Source organism: Oryzias latipes, chromosome 9 (assembly GCF_053564925.1).
Source record: "Oryzias latipes strain Hd-rR chromosome 9, Olatipes_Hd-rR_3.1".
Lineage (NCBI taxonomy): Eukaryota > Metazoa > Chordata > Actinopteri > Beloniformes > Adrianichthyidae > Oryzias > Oryzias latipes.
In genome coordinates, this window is record NC_136245.1 from 5,219,158 (window position 1) to 5,236,184 (window position 17,027).

Genomic DNA, 17,027 nt, shown 5'->3' on the forward strand with positions numbered 1-17,027 from the left:
GTTGTACAGTCTGATGGCTGTGGGGAGGAATGACCTGCGGTAGCGCTCCTTCTTGCACTGTGGGTGCAACAGTCTCGTGCTGAAGGAGCTGGTCAGCGCCTCTACAGTTTGGTGCAGGGGGTGGGAGGGCTTATCCATGATGGATGTTAGCATGGCCAACATCCTCCTGTCCGCCACCTCCTCGATAGACTCAAGTGTGCAGCCCAGGACAGAGCCGGCCTTCCTAACCAGTTTGTTTAGCCTCCTCATGTCTCTGCCTCTACTGCCTCCCGCCCAGCACACAACTCCATAAAGGACCACTGAGGCCACCACAGTGTCGTAAAAAGTCCTCAGCAGCTGTCTGCACACGACGAACGACCTCAGTCTCCTCAGCAGGTGAAGGCGACTCTGGCCCCTCCTGTACAAAGCATCCGTATTATTGGTCCAGTCCAGTCTATTGTGGAGGTGAACACCCAAGTATTTAAATGTGTCCACAAACTCAATGTCTGAACCCTGGATGTTCACCGGTGACTGTGGTGGTGAGGACCTCCTGAAGTCCAGGACCAGCTCCTTTGTCTTGCAGGTGTTTAGCAGCAGGTGGTTATTTTCACACCAGCCTACAAAGTCAGAGATGACCCCCCTGTACTCTTGCTCATCCCCCCCTGATACACAGCCCACAATGGCACTGTCATCTGAGAAAGGCGGCTGGGTAGCTCGGTTGGTAAGGTGGGAAGCTACCACGCAGGAAACCAGGGTTCGATTCCCGGAGGGGAATGAGCAATGGTACTGTGGGCAATTACCATATCAATGGCGAGCAGTTAACGTCACCCAGTGAGGGTCCTTAGGCAAGACCCTTAACGCTAATGCCTCCCGAGCGCGGTTTCGGCTGCAGCTCACCGCTCCCCAAGGGGATGGGTCAAATGCCGAGAAAAGAATTTCCCTTCGTGGGATAAAATACAGTGTATAAAAAAAAATAAAAAAATAAAAAACTTCTGCAGATGACAGTGGTGGGAGTTGTAGGTGAAGTCTGATGTGTACAGGGTGAACAGGAATGGGGAGAGCACAGTCACTTGAGATGCCCCCGTGCTGCAGACCACCACATCAGACACACAGTCACGCAGCCTCACAAACTGTGGCCTGTCTGTGAGGTAGTTGATGGTCCAAGCAGCCAGATGTTGGTCCACAACTGCAACCTCCAGCTTCCTCCTCAGCAGTGATGACTGGATGGTATTGAAAGCACTGAAGAAATAAAAAAAAACATGACTCTCACAGTGCTCCCAGGGGCCTCCAGGTGAGACAGGGCCCGATGCTGCAGGTAGATGATGGCGTCATCCACCCCGATACCTGGTCGATATACAAACTGCAGCGGGTCCAGTGCTGAGCTCACCTGGGTGCGGAGGTGGCTGAGGATGATCCTCTCCATGGCCTTCATCAGGAAGTTAAAGCGACAGGTCTGAAGTGGTTCGGTTTTGTAGGACGAGGTACCTTTGGAACCGGAACCAGGCAGGATGTCCTCCAGAGGACTGGTACCTTCTCCAGTCTATTATTATAATTATTATATTAAAGTCTATTATTGAGATTGTTTAATACATTAATCAATTTTGGATTTGTTTTTGCTTCTTTTTTTTAGCATGATTAGCAAACAGGCCTATTAATTGTTGCTACTGTCTCCATATTACATTTACTTTTGAAAAAAATTATTGTTTCTTCATTTACATATGTTTATGTACTGTTTTAACAGTTTTTTTTTTGCTTGTTCTTCCTGTTTTTTTTTTGCACATTTGTTGTATTCCAGCACACTCTTCAGCATTTTATATCCAATGCCAATAGTCTAAACAGCCTATGAAAAAAGCTTATCTTTTCAAAACTCTCAGCAGCACAATGTGCTTTAGATTAGATTAGATTAGATTAGATTTTATTGTCATTGTTCATTGTACAATGAAATTGAAGCTCCAGTGTTTAAATTTTTTTCAACCACCATTACTCTTCAACTGTTCATTCAATTAGTGCCATTTAAGCAGATTCTGAAGTGGAGAAAAGCAGCCTTACGCTGACCCACAATGCTTAACAATAGGGAAGTGCTCATGTAATCAACGTAAATCAGCTGATTCTGATGCGGAGAAAAGCTGCTTTTCTCTGCATCAGAATCGGCTGATTTGTGTTGTTTGCGAACATGCTTGAAGATTTAGGGTATGTTTGATTTTTAGGTGTTGAGGGTTAAAGTTACAAAGCAATGTTCAAGGGGGAATTTAAATATATTTTTTCCTTTCACGTCTTGCTATTATTTCTTATTGTAGGTTGTAACTCATTTGAGTATTTATCAAGCAAATTAGGATAATTTTGGCTTTCCTTTAGCATTATATGCTTACCTCCCTCACACTTAGAGCAATATAATGATGGAAGAGAACCATGGTAATGTGACAACCTACAGTACCTCTTTATTCCGCCTAACCTAACCATGGTGATAAAAGGGCCAAATCATGCAAAATTAATTTTTTGAGCTTTTAAGTGTATTATAATGTTCACTCCCCACAAAAAACAACTCCAAAGTGGTATTTTGATCTGTTCACGTATTTCTGAGCATTCTTCTAAAAACCTCCCCTCTGAGCACCAGCCCCTCTCAATCCACAAAAACGAGTGAGTTATTGTATTCATACGTATGAAAGTTAGGAACAGCCCCTTCCAGGAAGAGTCTGGCCTGCCAGCTCCGCCCCCAGACTAACACACACACACACACACAAAATATAAATTAAGTCGTGTACGTTTTTTGCCAGACTTTATTTGTTTTGGATCAAACACAGAAAATGTCAACCTGATTATCAAGAAGCTTTATAATGCTTTTTTCAGATCTTTGCCATTATCTTCTGTTTTGGTGTATGGGCCTGTGTACTGGACTGCAGAGGCTGTTCACATGCAGTAGAGCCGGAGACAGGAGCGTAGAGGTAGACAGGCGGACAGGTAGTGAGGCGGTGGGGACAGACGGGTGTAGGGAAGGGGGCAGGTAGCTGTTGTTTTAACGTACAGGTAGGCAGATGCATTTGAAAGCTTACTGGCTTTCTTCCAGAGGCTCCTCCCTCCTCTCATCTGTGTCAGCCAATCCTCTTTGAGGAGGGGCTGGCTCTGCAGGCTGAGGGGAAGGGTGTGAGGAGGAAGATGAAGAAGAGGAAGAGGAGGAGAGGGGGAGGTCTGTGGTCTGTCCGTTCCTCTCCTCCCCATGTGCCTCCCCGGTTAGCCTTTCCTCCACCTGTCCCCCACCTCCCCCTCCTCCTCCACGAGACCCCGCAAATTGCAGGTGAGGCAGGAGGCTTGACGGGGCCTCCTTATCGCCTGCAGCCTCTCGCTCTCGCCGATCTCCAAAAAGTGGAGCATCCAAGCCGAGGTAGGAGGCACCAAGCTGCCGCAGGTCCAGATCGAAGGGGCTTCCGCTGGGCTGTGGCCCCACCTCTCCTGCTGCACCTCCGCCCCTTTTGCTCTTGCGAGGATGGACATTGGCAGGAGTGTGAAGGCCATCAGGAAGAAGGGACTGAATCTTTGGGAGCCAGCGTTTGCGCACCCTTCGGGCATTGGTGCACATGTCGGCAGCAATAACATTCATCTCGCTCTCCTTGAAGTTTGGAGCAAAGTTTTGACAGTACACTGAGGAACAGGAGAATGAGAATGTCATGTCATGGCTGAAGAGATTAAAAACTGAGCTTTTACCAAAACAATCCGACTTACATTTAACTGTGTTTAGCACACGGTTGTCCAGGGGCTTTCGGCTTGGATCATTGGTGGATGACCGGATCCCTGTCCCACAGCTGTTGGCTAAAGTGTTTCTAAAGAGCCCACAACAATCTAATCAACATTTATCACAAGTAAGACACATAGTTGGAGCTCCAGGGCAGTAGAAAAATCCCCTGTAATTAATTGTTCTATTAACCCTTGTGCTATCCTATGACCCCACCCTTACATTTACGTGTTCTCCCTACCATGACAAAGGTGGATAAAGGTGGACAGGATTTCATGTAATCCATGGACACCAGTGAAGATCACAAATCATTGAAGAGAAAAGGTTCAAAGCACTGTCTAGTGGGTCCAGATGACCCAACTCCCAATGTGTGAAGTATAGCACCCAAAAGTTCCCAAAGTGCCTAGTTTAGCACAAGAGTTAAATAGTGGGAATAAACATGCACTTACCTTATAAAATGTTAGGTTACATGCATGGCTATGCTATTATTTCTATGCTGATGATGCACAACTACTTTCTCTAGATGGGTTCATATCCTTTGCACAAACTTAAAGCCTTAGTCACAACTGGCCTTATGGGTGGATACCAGCAGTCTGCGGCCAAAAAACAGGCAAACCTGCTCAGGGCACACAAGTAGCCTGCACAAAATATCAAGGTTGCTCAGTGAACCTGTAGAGCAAAACCTTTTTTTTTTACAAACATGGGCGACAGGTCATCGTGAACTCTTATAGAACATGCAAGAATAAATGAGGGTAAAAGGTGAGATGCAGGTGTGTCGCATGGATTTTCCCTTTTTTTCTAACCCCCCAAATCCTGCAGACTGTGCACGGAGCTTATTAGTGCTGTTCGCATGATAAGTGTCGCACAGCCTGGCTGTTGGAAATTAGGAAATTACACTACGGCACCTACCTCCTGTTCACAGTACACTTCATTATTGTGCATGCGGCGTTCCTGCGGGGTCAGTAAGGGGCCAGTACTCACACCTCACCCGTACATCATAAGTGCATCCAACTTCCAATAGTCTTACAAATGTTTCACAATGCACTAACCACTTGCACGACAATGGTACGTTCTATTTTAATGAAGTCTTTAGAGGTGACCGTATGAGCCTCAAAGGAGCCGCAACTGCAAGACACACCTGTGGTCCACTTAAGATGCAGCCCCACCTGTCTATATTCCTCCACAGCTCGGAAAACCCATAAACCCGCAGCACTCGTAAGGATCGACCTCCGGTATCTGTGCATGTGACTCAGACTTAAGCTCTTTGTTGATGAGAGAACACCAGCTTAAAAAAAGGTAATCTAAGGCTCACATTGTTCTTACTGTTTGGTTAGCTGTGGCAATAGTGGTGGCATAATTAATCCCTAACAAAATATTGTCATTCGCACACTTCCTATTTCAGTGATAAATTTAAACTACCACATCCAACTGAGGGGTGTTCAAACTCACCTGTCAAAGAAGGTGGCTAGCAGCCTCCTGAGCAGCACTTTGTGTTTCACTCCAGCACACAGGTGACAGTTCATTAACTGACCACGTGTCATAAACACGCCTGAACCTAAAAAACACAAGGACACGCCAATATTTTTAGATGTATTGCCTCTGACGACAGGCCTCCCGTCTTCTCCCACTCATGATCCCATTACCATGACACAAAATACCTGCCACCAGCTCCACCTTTTCTCCAGGGTCTCCTTCTGTGTAGAGCGACGGATGACAGCGATACCCAATCTGACTGATCAGACTAGCTGGCAAGGCCATGTTGTCCCGGCCAACCAGCACGCAGGGCCGGCGGTCGTTAGCCAGTGGCAGGGGCAGCACTTCCAGCTTCTCTGGGACTAAAGAACAAAAAGAGAACACTAGGTAGCAAACGTAATGTGTTTGGGTAAATGAAACATTACATGGAAAGCTGAAGACGGACTGTAGGGGTTTCCAGGATGACTATATATGTGCTGATAGAGCCCCGGGTGGATAGTACTGCCATAGTAATCTTCTTCCAGGTCTTCCTCAGTTGGTGGATGAGAAGGAGGCGAGTCTGTTGGGATACTGGACCCTGCGGGGCTTGCTCGCCCCCCGCCTGCCAGCAGGTAGGACTGCAGCCCTGGAATCAAGCCACCAGTGCTCAGGTAGCACAGAGCACTGTTCCTCGTTGACTGCAGGTCGCCAACGACATCTGCTCTGTATATGGGGTAACCAGGAGGTGTATCATGGAAGACAGAAGAATGCACAGGTTAATTTAAGGATTTAGTTTCTATGACATTAGTGGACATTTGAAATGGGCAGATAAATTGATCTACTTTCGTGTGATTTGGTTAACTTGTCGCTCTCAAGACTAAACCAAAGCAGATAAAACCTTTTGGAAGAATCTCACGGTTTCAACAGTTGCTTGTTGGAGGCAGTTTTGCACAAAAATCTCTGAACAGAAGAAAAATGTAATAAACCAGCAAGCCATGTTATTTATCTTCCCATGGTAATATTACCCTTTTAAAGCTACATTCCCACCGCCTTTCGCAACGCACTTTTAAGTGACCACTCCCAATGAAAAGTCTATGTAAACGCGCTAATTGTGAGCTTTGGGTACCAGTATTCTAAAATCTTGCGTTCATGCACATTTTCACGCACATTTTCAGGCTTGTCATACAAAATGTGCGGCCATTGAACACACGTTAAAAGTTAAACCAGGTTGATCTTTGCCCAATCAGGGACTTGGATTTGTTAGTGACGTCTGGATGGCGTCCCTTTAATTCACGTAAGTGCCAACAATTTGAAGATTGATCGTGGAAGAGAAGTTATTGGGTTTGTGCCTGACCAGAATTCTTTGATTTCAAGTCTTTCATATTAAAAGAAAGCTGTAAAAGAAAAAGCCTGGAGCAAGATTCACTAGATTTGCACAGCTTCAACATCTCGCACCAAGCCTCTTCCAAATTTAGGTGGCGGACATGGGCTAGTAAACAAAAGAAAAAGAAGATGATGCCCCTTCTCACTAGTCCAGTGTGAACATGGGCTAAACGCACAAACAGAAAAGCACGTTAAGCACATTCAAGATGCCCAGTGTGAACATAGCAACACCAGAGATGTTGTCGGGGACCCCTACATGAAACACACTCTTTGACAAACCCTAGCTCTTCAATCTTTTACCCAATGAATGTAACTCCAGCTGATTCTGACGACGCTTTGAGCCACTTATTTCTGCGTCAGAACCTGATGGAATCACGTTTATCTCGTTAAGGATTGCAGAGTTACGTTAGTTCACAGAATGTCAACATTGGAGCTAAAGCTCCGGTGTTAAAGGGTTACTAGGCACCTGTATCTTCTCACAACTCTACATGAAGCCATGAGATGGTCAAGCTATTTCATAATTCACACTTCTTTATTTGTTTGGGTTTGCTGTCACACACAGCTACAGCATGTCCAGTGGGGCCTTCTCTTACTTCTCTTACTAAAGGGTTTTTAACAATTTTAAAATAAAAATTTGAGATGCTTTAAGTATCCTCTTAATCCCTATGTATACGTGTTAAAACTAAAGTGCATGTAATCAGAAACGTGCAAGTAATGCTCTCTTGATTCCTGCTTTTTACACATTTTTATAAATTGTTTTATCCAGTAAAATGGTGCAATACATCATGAGGTTAATGTCTGATCATCCCGTGTATGAAGTGGATTTGAAGTTGTTCCTATGCACACCTGGCTTCGCCTCCATTCTCCTCTGCAGGAGGAGTGTCGGCTCTCTCCTGCTTGATCCTGCTGACAGCCAGCAGCAGCTCCTCTGGGCTCAGGGATGGCTGGTTCAGACTAACCTCCTGCAACAGGGGGGTTACCTGCTGCTGCTGCTGCTGCTGCTGAACCGTCGGGGCGTCAAAACCTCCAAGCTCCTCTGCTGAGGTTGTCTAGATAAATTCAAAGGAAAAAACAAAACAAGCAAAACACAGTATAGTTGAAAAAAACGTCAGCCGAACAAGTGATTTTATAGATTCTCTTCTGTAAATAAAGAGTGAGGCAGTTTTGTTTATGCCACGCCTTTGCTAAATAAATTATACCTTGTAAACAAATGTTACTGCTACTGCTACTAAAGTTAATCAAATTAACCATGACCATTGTTCAAGTCCTAAAGTTATTTGTAGGACAGACTCTTGGTTCTTGACATTTAAAATAACTAAATGGAATAGTTTTACATTTTGTCTGTAACAAACGTGAGAAATCTGTGTTAAATAACGTTTTTTTTTAAACCAGGAGGTTTAAAAAAAATCCAAAAATACAGTAGTTTTTCTGCAGTTCTCTTAGTTTCTGACAGATCACAGTAAAGTACTCAGTAACCTTAGTATGTATTTTCTGAAGATAAATGTCAGCTAATATATCCTTAGGTTGTATTTGACAACCTTGGTTGCAATAAATCAAAGTTTTAATTTTATTTTAGCATTTTACTAGACTACGGTCACAGATTATTTGAAGACACTGACACTCATTGTAGCACAAATTCAAAACATGTAATCTTGAGCCCTCCTCAATAGGAAAAGACATTTAAACATGAAATTTTAAGCTAAAAGGATAATTCTTCAGTTTATTTCACATTATTATCCTGTTTATTTTTACTTTGTTGCTTTCTATATAGCGTTATCTTCCCTCATTCCTGGAAAAAAATTGAAACAACTGAAGTCAAAAGGGAAAAAAGCAGGGAGGGGCTTCTTTTTCTTTTTCTACTGTTTTCTAGCACATGTCCACCACCTACAGTTGGAAGAGGCTTGGTGCAAAATGTCAAAGTGGTACAAATTAGGTAAAAATTGCCCCATGCTTTTCTTTCACAGCTCTATTCTTCACAGCTCTATATATGAAAGACTAATAAATTCAGCCGGGCACAAACTGCAATTTTAAATTTTCCTCCATTATCAATTTTCAAACTATTGACACTTCCGTTGACATAAATGTGTGTAGCTCCACATGAACGTGAGAGTTTTGAATGGAAAAGCCCAAAATGCACATTCACTCGTTTTTACTTTTCATTGAGAGTGGTCGCTTGAACGCACGTTACTGAAGACGGTGTGAACGTAGCTTTAGACCTCTTGGTTCCATGAACCTGCAGTAAAATTTACAAACACTAAGTGCCAGTAATAGCTCTTTCTGTATAGATAGAAGTAATGCAGTGTTATGCCAAGATCGGCATGCTAACAATTAATAGAAAACATTGATTAGGTGTTGTTTGGGTCCAACATTTGCACTGACATAAATGTGGAAAGGTGGCTACATTGAAGTACCAGAAGGTCAGTCTACTGTCCCCTTGCTGACTGTACTGTAGCATTTGATCAAACACACCATCACTACCTGATTACTTAAATTCCTCAGGGTGTCAAACTTATCTTGAGTACATGGACCGCCTGTAGCTCTAATACCTGAGAATCGCAGCAAAGTGGGGAAGATGAAGCCTTCATCATCATCAGCTCCATGCCTCGTTCCACAATGTTCTGGATCTGCAGGTAGCCGGCGGTGTACATGAGCACCAGCTGCTCACTGGCAGCCATGCTGAGGCGGCCCGTGTAACAGAACGAGAGAATCTGCTGGAAACATGTTGGCGTCACTGAAGACGGCAGCTCGAAAACGGCCTGGGAGGTGGAAGGTAAAGGAGATGACAAAGAAGAGGAGGGTTCGGCCGCAGAGCTGAACAGATCTCTGAAGTAGAGCGAGGAGGCAGCCAACACCGCCCGGTGCGCCTTGAAGGCCCGACCTTGCACCAGAATGGAAACATCGCAGTAGTGGCCCAGCAGGCGCTGTTCATTCAAGCTGCCCAGCACGCTGCTCCCGAAGTCTGGGATCTCCACCTGAAGCAGTCCCTCCGACATAGTGAATCACTCCACGACGAGATGGGACAGGAAGTGACTGACAGTATGAGGTGGTGAGGTGTTTAGGTGTCAGGGATACTGAGGAGATTTCCACCAAAATGTTTCAGATCCATGAGGTCACGCAGGTTTGTGTCTGATCAAGGTCAGAGGAAGAAGCGGTGGATCAAAATGGAGGAAGCCATCAGAGAGAAGCAGAAAAGCTGGAATAAAAAACAAGGGGTGGAGTTGTAGTACAGGTTCAGATGTTTTTAACTTCTCATCCAGCAGCAGAACAATGAAAATTCTCCATCGGAATCTGTCTCTAAAATTAACTTGCTCTATTTGAAAGCCAACTTGAATAATGTTGTGACATTTTTTACAGATTTGAAAAGAAAAGTGTCAGTGGAAGGCAATACACAATCTTAGTGCAAGAATATATTCTTACATAATACATGTCAATTGTTTAACTAAAAGAAAAAAAAAAGTCATCACACCTTAAATGCAATTGAAAGAATGTGGACACGAAAATCATTTTTTTCCATGTGTCCAAACAGCCCAACACCTCTCTTTCCCAAACACCTTCCTCCAGCTTTTCATATTTTTCCCTGACATCCCTCCTGTATGTCCTCGGGGGAGGATGAGTCAAAAAGCCTTCCACTCTACCAAAAGCCTTCCACTGGAAGGCTTTTGGTAGAGTTTACACCCTAAAACTGGGGGGGTTGTGGGTTCAAATCAGGGTAGGGTCATACCAAAGACACTAAAAATGGTACCCAAAGCCTCTGCTTGACACTCAGCATTAGGCATTGGATTGGGGGGATAAACCACCAAATGGTTCCTGAGTATGGCTTGACTGCCGCTCACTGCTTCTCGAGGGAATGGGTCTGTTGTGGAGAAACCTATATATGACAACTGATGGGACTTTAACCCATGGAGTCATTCTAACCAGATAACTTGATGCAGAAATGAACAACTCCAGGTTTCTCTTGATTTCTTTTCTGCCACTCCTGCTCTTGAAAATTCAGACTTCTTGGACATATCTCACCCAGGGAATCACCAGAAGGTAAGGGCAAGAATATCTGGCAAACATGCAGGACTGTGGGGACTGGAATTACGCATAATTTCGTATTTCCAACCATATCTGCTGTAGTTCAGAACGTGTAGCTGCCATGGACCAAGACAGACTGCTTTACTTACTGCTCGTCGGCTGGAACATCATCTACAGTCCACTGGATTCTGGTACAGTTGCAGTCTACAATTGTCCTTCCCAGTCTCCTTGTTTATTTCAGCCCATGATAGTTAGTCTCCACCAAAAAGCATCTAAGGCAGTCTGAAAAATATCCACTAGAGACTGCGTTGGTCCAGTCCATTATGCTGCAAATCCACAAGATCCGCTGCAGATTGATGCTGAAGTCTGACAGAGTCTCTGGCTGCAGTTTCAAACAGCCCATAAAATATACTTTTTCTACAGTATTGGACAGAAAGCTGCATGTTACTTAACTGTAATCCTTTAGAATCGTAACAAACAGCCTTTTAAACACTACAGTCTACATTCTCAAGTCTGCAACATCCAACAACATTTTACAACATTTTACAACACTCTTTTGGAGGTTCCCATTGACTGTATTTGAGAACTGGACTGAGTTCCCCCTGGCGTTCCAAACAGGAAGTACCTGCTGATTCCAAGAACCCAAAATCCCCTAGAGAAAGAAACTTCTATTACTCAGTCAGTCGGTCGATTCGTCAGAATAACCATTCTTTCTCCGATACCTTTTTAAAAAAAAACATGTTTTTGATAATCCTCTTTTCATACAATTCTTTAGTGCAATTTAATCAAGTTATAAACTGACCAATTAGTTACCTCGGAAGAAGTATGTGGGGCCCACTGGCTCCCACCTTGAACGTTTGAAATGTTTGATTGAAAGATTCTCCCAAGACTACTTTCAGTGGAAGAGGTGTGGATTTCAAACAAGCTCACTCCTGATTGGCAACAGTAGTTGCCATAGAAATATTCACTCAGACCAACCCGAACCAACCACTGCTTACTGTCGTCATCTGGCTTCAAATGGCGGCGACTTTATCACGGAAAGATAGAAACTGAATTAACTTCATTTCATTGGAGCTGGAAGTAGGCATTTCTATAGGTGACGTCACACTCGCTCAGTCCAGTTCTTTTATACAGTCAAGGGAGGTTCCCTTAATCTTTTTTACCTTTCAAGATAATCTGTCTCAGTCTACAAAGTCCCAAAAGTTTGATGAGGTCCACCATTATTGCTGTTTGTTGCAATATCCATAGGTCAGAACAGCCAGGAGTAGACAAATAACAAACTTGCCGCTTTACTGGAACCACCACATGTGGTCTGTGAAGATACTGTTCAGGTTCCAACTACATCGTTTCCTCATTTGTTGTGGGGAGTCACATTCTAAAAATAACCAGCAATAGGTGAAATCTGCAAAGTAGGGTTATAGATGTTTTAACGCTGTAAAACTCCTCACTACAGACTTCATTCACTTTTCTCAGACAGTCATGAACATTTTCTCATTCTCTTACAGTGTTTAAACTCTCAAAGTTCAAACTTTCATAGAAAAATAAGTCCACTGTTATAGAATGATATTGATCGTGATGAAAGCTTTATGCAACTCTGACACAGCACAGTAATTGATTGACAAGGGCAACAGCCAATCAGGATGCAGAGCACAAAGCCCTGTAAAAAAAGAGAAAAGGAAAATTGCCCTAAAAAAATCCACAAAATGTAACTGTCACTATCTAATATTTGGTAAAATGTTAGATAATGACAGTTAAATAGTGCAGAATTGATGTTTTTATGGAATTTCTTCATAACAACTGGGGAGTTTGCACTTTTGCATTGGCATTCCTGGGTCAAGCAGGTGATGTCAGTCTCCTACATCCACTATATTTGCAAATACTTCCTTGTTTATGGCTAATTGTTTAATTGCAAGATGGACCATTGCATAGTGATAATTTTAACTTTTCATTAGCTCCGTTTCTGTCTGGTCGTCTAATGACCGAAGGGTTGGCGGTTCGATCCCTGCTCCCACCAGCCAAAATGTCGTTGTGTCTTTGGGCAAGACACTTCACCCTCCTTGCCTCCAGTGTGGCTCCACTGGTGTGTGAATGTGCATGAATGCTCCCGGTGATGGTCAGAGCGGCCGTAGGCGCGCAATGGCAGCCACGCCTCTGTCAGCCTGCCCCAGGGCAGCTGTGGCTACAACCATAGCTTACCGTCACCAAGTGTGAATGAGGAGTGAATGAATAATGGACACAATGTAAGCGCTTTGAGTGTCTTGAAAAGTGCAGATAAATCCAATCCATTATTATTATTATTAAAACTTTAAAATTCCAGAAATGTAAAAAAACCCCCACAAATTCACAATTACACCGTTTCCACTAAATCATATTTATGCGGATAAACACAAACCAACTCATGTGATTTACAGCAGTTACATTCAAATTTTTGCCACAGCACTATCGCCCATCATCATCTATCAAATGAGACGTCGGCGTCTTATTCAGGGCATGCAGCGGCGAGCTCCTTACTCATGGGAGCGTTTACAGATGAAGCCATTTTGGGAAATGGTGGTCGGTGATTTTACAAAGCAGCTGTAGAACCAACAATTCTGCATGACACGCTCAACTTTTGACGAGCTGTGTGGCTCATTTAATTCGAAAAAAGTTTTTCATTACAGTTCTGCAAAATATGTCAAATTTGGAAACCCCTCCAAATCCACCTTCTCCAAGCGCCAAAACCTTTTTTTGATAAAAGTGAGCATTTTTCGAAATTGTGTTTCCATTCAGCGAGTTTGTTATCGCAAATCCAATTTGTATAATTTCATAGTCAATGGAAACGCAGCTATTGATGCAAGTTAAATTCACGACGTTAAAAAAGACACAGGCTGCCAGCAAGAGTGGCTTACCTGACGTTTGAAAACAAAGTCCAAGTCAATCTTTTGTATGTGTACTCCACCTGATAGAAGCAAATATCACCAAAGTCCTGCCGTGGAGAGACCTGAATTTCAATTTAATTCAAGGTTTCTCTGAAGAAACAAGTAACTGCAATACTCTGCTGGTGCTATGAACCAAATTTCAAACTTACAATTATTCATTTTAGATTTTTATGAGGTGTTGAAAGTATTTATTAAACAAAAACTTTGAAAAAGAACTATCCGGCTCCTGCTGTTTGTCAGCTGACATCTTGGACATGGACTCATTTTTCCCTCCAAGTTAGCCCACATGTCACGTGACTAAAAAGTATCACTGCCCACAGCCTCCATGGTTAAGTGTGTGGTCCAAAACAGTCTTCCGGATACCAGTCTAGTCTGAAACAGTCTACTGCAGACCTCCAAGCAGAATCCAGCTCTGAGCAGTCTTCTAGAACACACTACAGTCTGGTGCAGTCATTCAGGTCCCTATGATCTACTGCTTTCAGGTACAGTCATCCTCCACCCTCCACAGTCCAGCACTGTCCTTCGCAGCCCATTACAGTCAAAAACAGCACAGCGCAGCCCATTACAGCTCTGACACTGACTAGTTTGGTCCAAGGAAGTCCAGTTCAGGTAAGTTTAGGTCACGGTTGTTGTTGTGTACATTAAAGCTGCAGACAGACAGGCGGACGGATGGCCAGAAGACAACAGTGTAAACACAGAGAAAGACTGCTTTACAGAGACTTGACAGTTCTAGAGACACACAGCAGAGATACAGTTAAATAAAGATGGATGTCACACAGACAGAAGGACAGCTCCTCACCTCCTCCTGCTCCTCTTTCTCCTCTGCTTCTCCTCCATGCAGCAGGCAGGACAGCGTGCTGGGAGAGGTTTTCTTCTTCTCCTCTGCTCAGTCGTATCGTCTGATGTGTCACAGAAGGGAGGGGGGGTGTGTGTGGGGAGGCAGCGATACAGCAGACAGCCAAGGAGGAAGAGGAGGAGGAGGAGGAGTCATCTGAGGACAAGCAGGGAGCTAATGCGGCTAACTGCCCTGCAGAGGATGGGAGACAGTATCATCAGAGCTCGTCGCCGCAGAGACAAACACACAGCAGGGCTAACAGTCACACAAAAGCATGCAGAAACACCAAGCACACACGCAGCCGCTACATGTCAGTGTGGACTCACACATGCTTCATTGTGTGTGAGTCTCTGAGGGTGTGTGCGTTTGTGTGTCTGTGTGGCATGACTTGGCCAAATGCATAGCGCTGCATTGCAGTGCTGAGGCTGAGTTGGCATGCTGAGTACATAACGTGCATACTGCGACTGAGTGCCAGTTTCGCAAACACACACACACACAATGCAGCCTCAGCTCTCATTATGAGTTCACTCTTTTCTTACATGAGACACAGTTGCTGCAGAGAGACTGACTAAAGACGGCCAAGTTGTGTGTCTGTTTTTAAACTTACCATTGCATCATTAAGGAGGCAGACAGACCAGTCGGTGTGTGGTGGGTGGATGAGTGAAAAGGTCAAATATATGTTTGTGAATTTAAGCTTTTAAATGAATAAACACAAAGATCAAGACAATCTTGTCCTGAAAATATGTTTGCAATTCACCTCAGATGAAAACTCTTTGTGATTTTAAATGATGCTGTGACCTTCTCTGAAGGTCTGTTCGGAGGTTAGGGGCAGCCACAAGAACCTTACAACTAGAGCTGGTACTAAAAAAAAAGTAATTCAGAGAACTAGTGAGACAACACAAAACCACATTTGAAATGAGCATACGGGACTTGAGCTTACATCACCAGGTGGCGCCCGTCAGACGTGCCTGATGGGTAACACTTGTCAGCTTTGGCTATGCTGCACAAGTCCTGGTTGGCCACTTTTGACTGATCGGATAGGGCAACGTCAAGCTGGAGTTCAGCAAAACTAAGTTACAGTATTGTTTAGACAGAGAGAGGGCTCAAAGTGGGCATTCCTGTGTTCTCCATCTGTCAGCACGTATTCAATTTAAATTCAATTCAACTTTATTTATATAGCCCAATATTACAACAATAGTCGTGGTGGTTGAACCTCAAACCACCACATAGGTGTTGGTATTTGTTTATTTTTCTTTAAATTAAAACATTTATTTTTTACTTTGTTTAATTAAAATAAATTAACAATGGGTGCACACATTTGATTAATTTGTTTTAAGTGAGTAAAATAGTTTATTAACTTTTGTTTGTTTCCTGAGTTTCCATCTCAGGTGAGCCCATCCATAGTAATTAGCAGAGGATATTGGGAAAATCTACTGGGGAACTGCAGGGATTACCAACTCTCCTCATGGACTTTATTTGTGCTAATTTAAAGGAAATTATTCAGTTCACCGTTTGTTGAAGCCTACCTTTATATTGTATCAATTTTGTTTTTCTGTTTTCCTGTTTTGCAATCATAGATTAATTAGTTGGAATGTTTGATTAGTTTGTTTTCCCCTCCCTCATGTCTCCAGTATGGTTTGTCCCTGTCTTAAACCCTTGTGCTATCTTAGATGACCCCACCCTTACATTGATGTGTTCTCCCTACCATGACAAAGGTGGATAAAGGTGGAAAGATTTCATGTAATCCATAGACACCAGTGAAGATCACAAATCATTGAAGAAAAAAGGTTCAGAGCACTGTCTAGTGGGTCTAGATGACCCAACTCCCAATGTTAAAGTGCCTAGGATAGCACAAGGGTTAAAGCTTCCCCATTTTGTCTGGACAGGGGCTGAGTCTGAGACATTTTCAGTTTAGTCCCACTTCTTTTGTTTCGTTTCATTTTGTTTTTCTTTTTCAGTTATGCCCCAAATTACTTTAGTTTTGAAACTATTCTGTTGTACTTTTTTTATCTTCCTTTGCAAAAAGAAAAAGAAAAAACTAAAGCAAAAAACAAAACAAAAACGATACATATTAAAAGATCTTGCAAGAAACCCCATCTTGTCCATTGATTAATTGTGAACCTTCACAGTCGTCTCAACGGGCATCATACCGGTAATTGTATAAGAACATGAAATCATAAAGAACATGAAATAATAGAATTAAATAGGCAATCACTAAACTAAACAGACTAAACTAGACTGGGCATCCCTGCCCTCAGACCCTCCTTCTTGGTCCGAAAAAACTCCTAAACAAACTGACTTCGGGAAAAAAAAGAAACCTCAGGGGTGTCTACTGAAAAAAGGATCCTCCCCAGGATGGAGGAACTCTTAGCCCTTGTGCTATCCTAGGCACTTTAACATTGGGAGTTGGGTCATTTAGACCCACTAGACAGTGCGCTGAACCTTTTTTCTTCAATGATTTGTGATCTTCACTGTTGTCCATGGATTGATGATAAGCTACTGTTGTAGGCCCACCGTGGCTGCCTACGGCTGACCATCACCTGGACATGCACATTCACACACCAGTGGAGCCACACTGGAGGTAAGGAGGGTGAGGTGTCTTGCACAGGGACACAGCGTTGGCTGGGGGGAGCGGGGAGCGAACCCGACCCTTCGATCATTGGACGACCTGCTCAACCGCCTGAGCCACTGCCACCCATAGATGGAGTGCTGCATC

General features: G+C 43.6%; 1 protein-coding gene across 12 annotated transcripts; it reads right to left on the bottom strand.

The window, feature by feature from the left end:
* Positions 1-2,738: 2,738 nt before the first annotated feature.
* LOC101158861 (nucleus accumbens-associated protein 2) lies at positions 2,739-15,459 on the bottom strand. 12 transcript variants are annotated; one of them, XM_078952163.1, is made up of 10 exons: positions 15,252-15,459; positions 15,069-15,172; positions 14,276-14,498; positions 9,088-9,734; positions 7,388-7,590; positions 5,625-5,881; positions 5,365-5,541; positions 5,156-5,261; positions 3,697-3,794; positions 2,739-3,615 (listed from the first exon to the last, which is right to left on the bottom strand). In XM_078952163.1, exons 4-10 carry the CDS (start codon positions 9,532-9,534, stop codon positions 3,026-3,028), a joined length of 1,878 nt encoding a protein of 625 aa, XP_078808289.1. In that variant the 5' UTR covers positions 9,535-9,734; positions 14,276-14,498; positions 15,069-15,172; positions 15,252-15,459; the 3' UTR covers positions 2,739-3,025. The 12 variants fall into 12 exon arrangements, with proteins under 12 accessions (XP_078808289.1, XP_020561915.1, XP_020561916.1 ...); XM_020706256.3 differs by having other exon boundaries at positions 5,350-5,541; positions 15,252-15,458; XM_020706257.3 differs by having other exon boundaries at positions 5,350-5,541; positions 14,276-14,503; positions 15,252-15,450.
* Between the last annotated feature and the right edge of the window lie 1,568 nt (positions 15,460-17,027).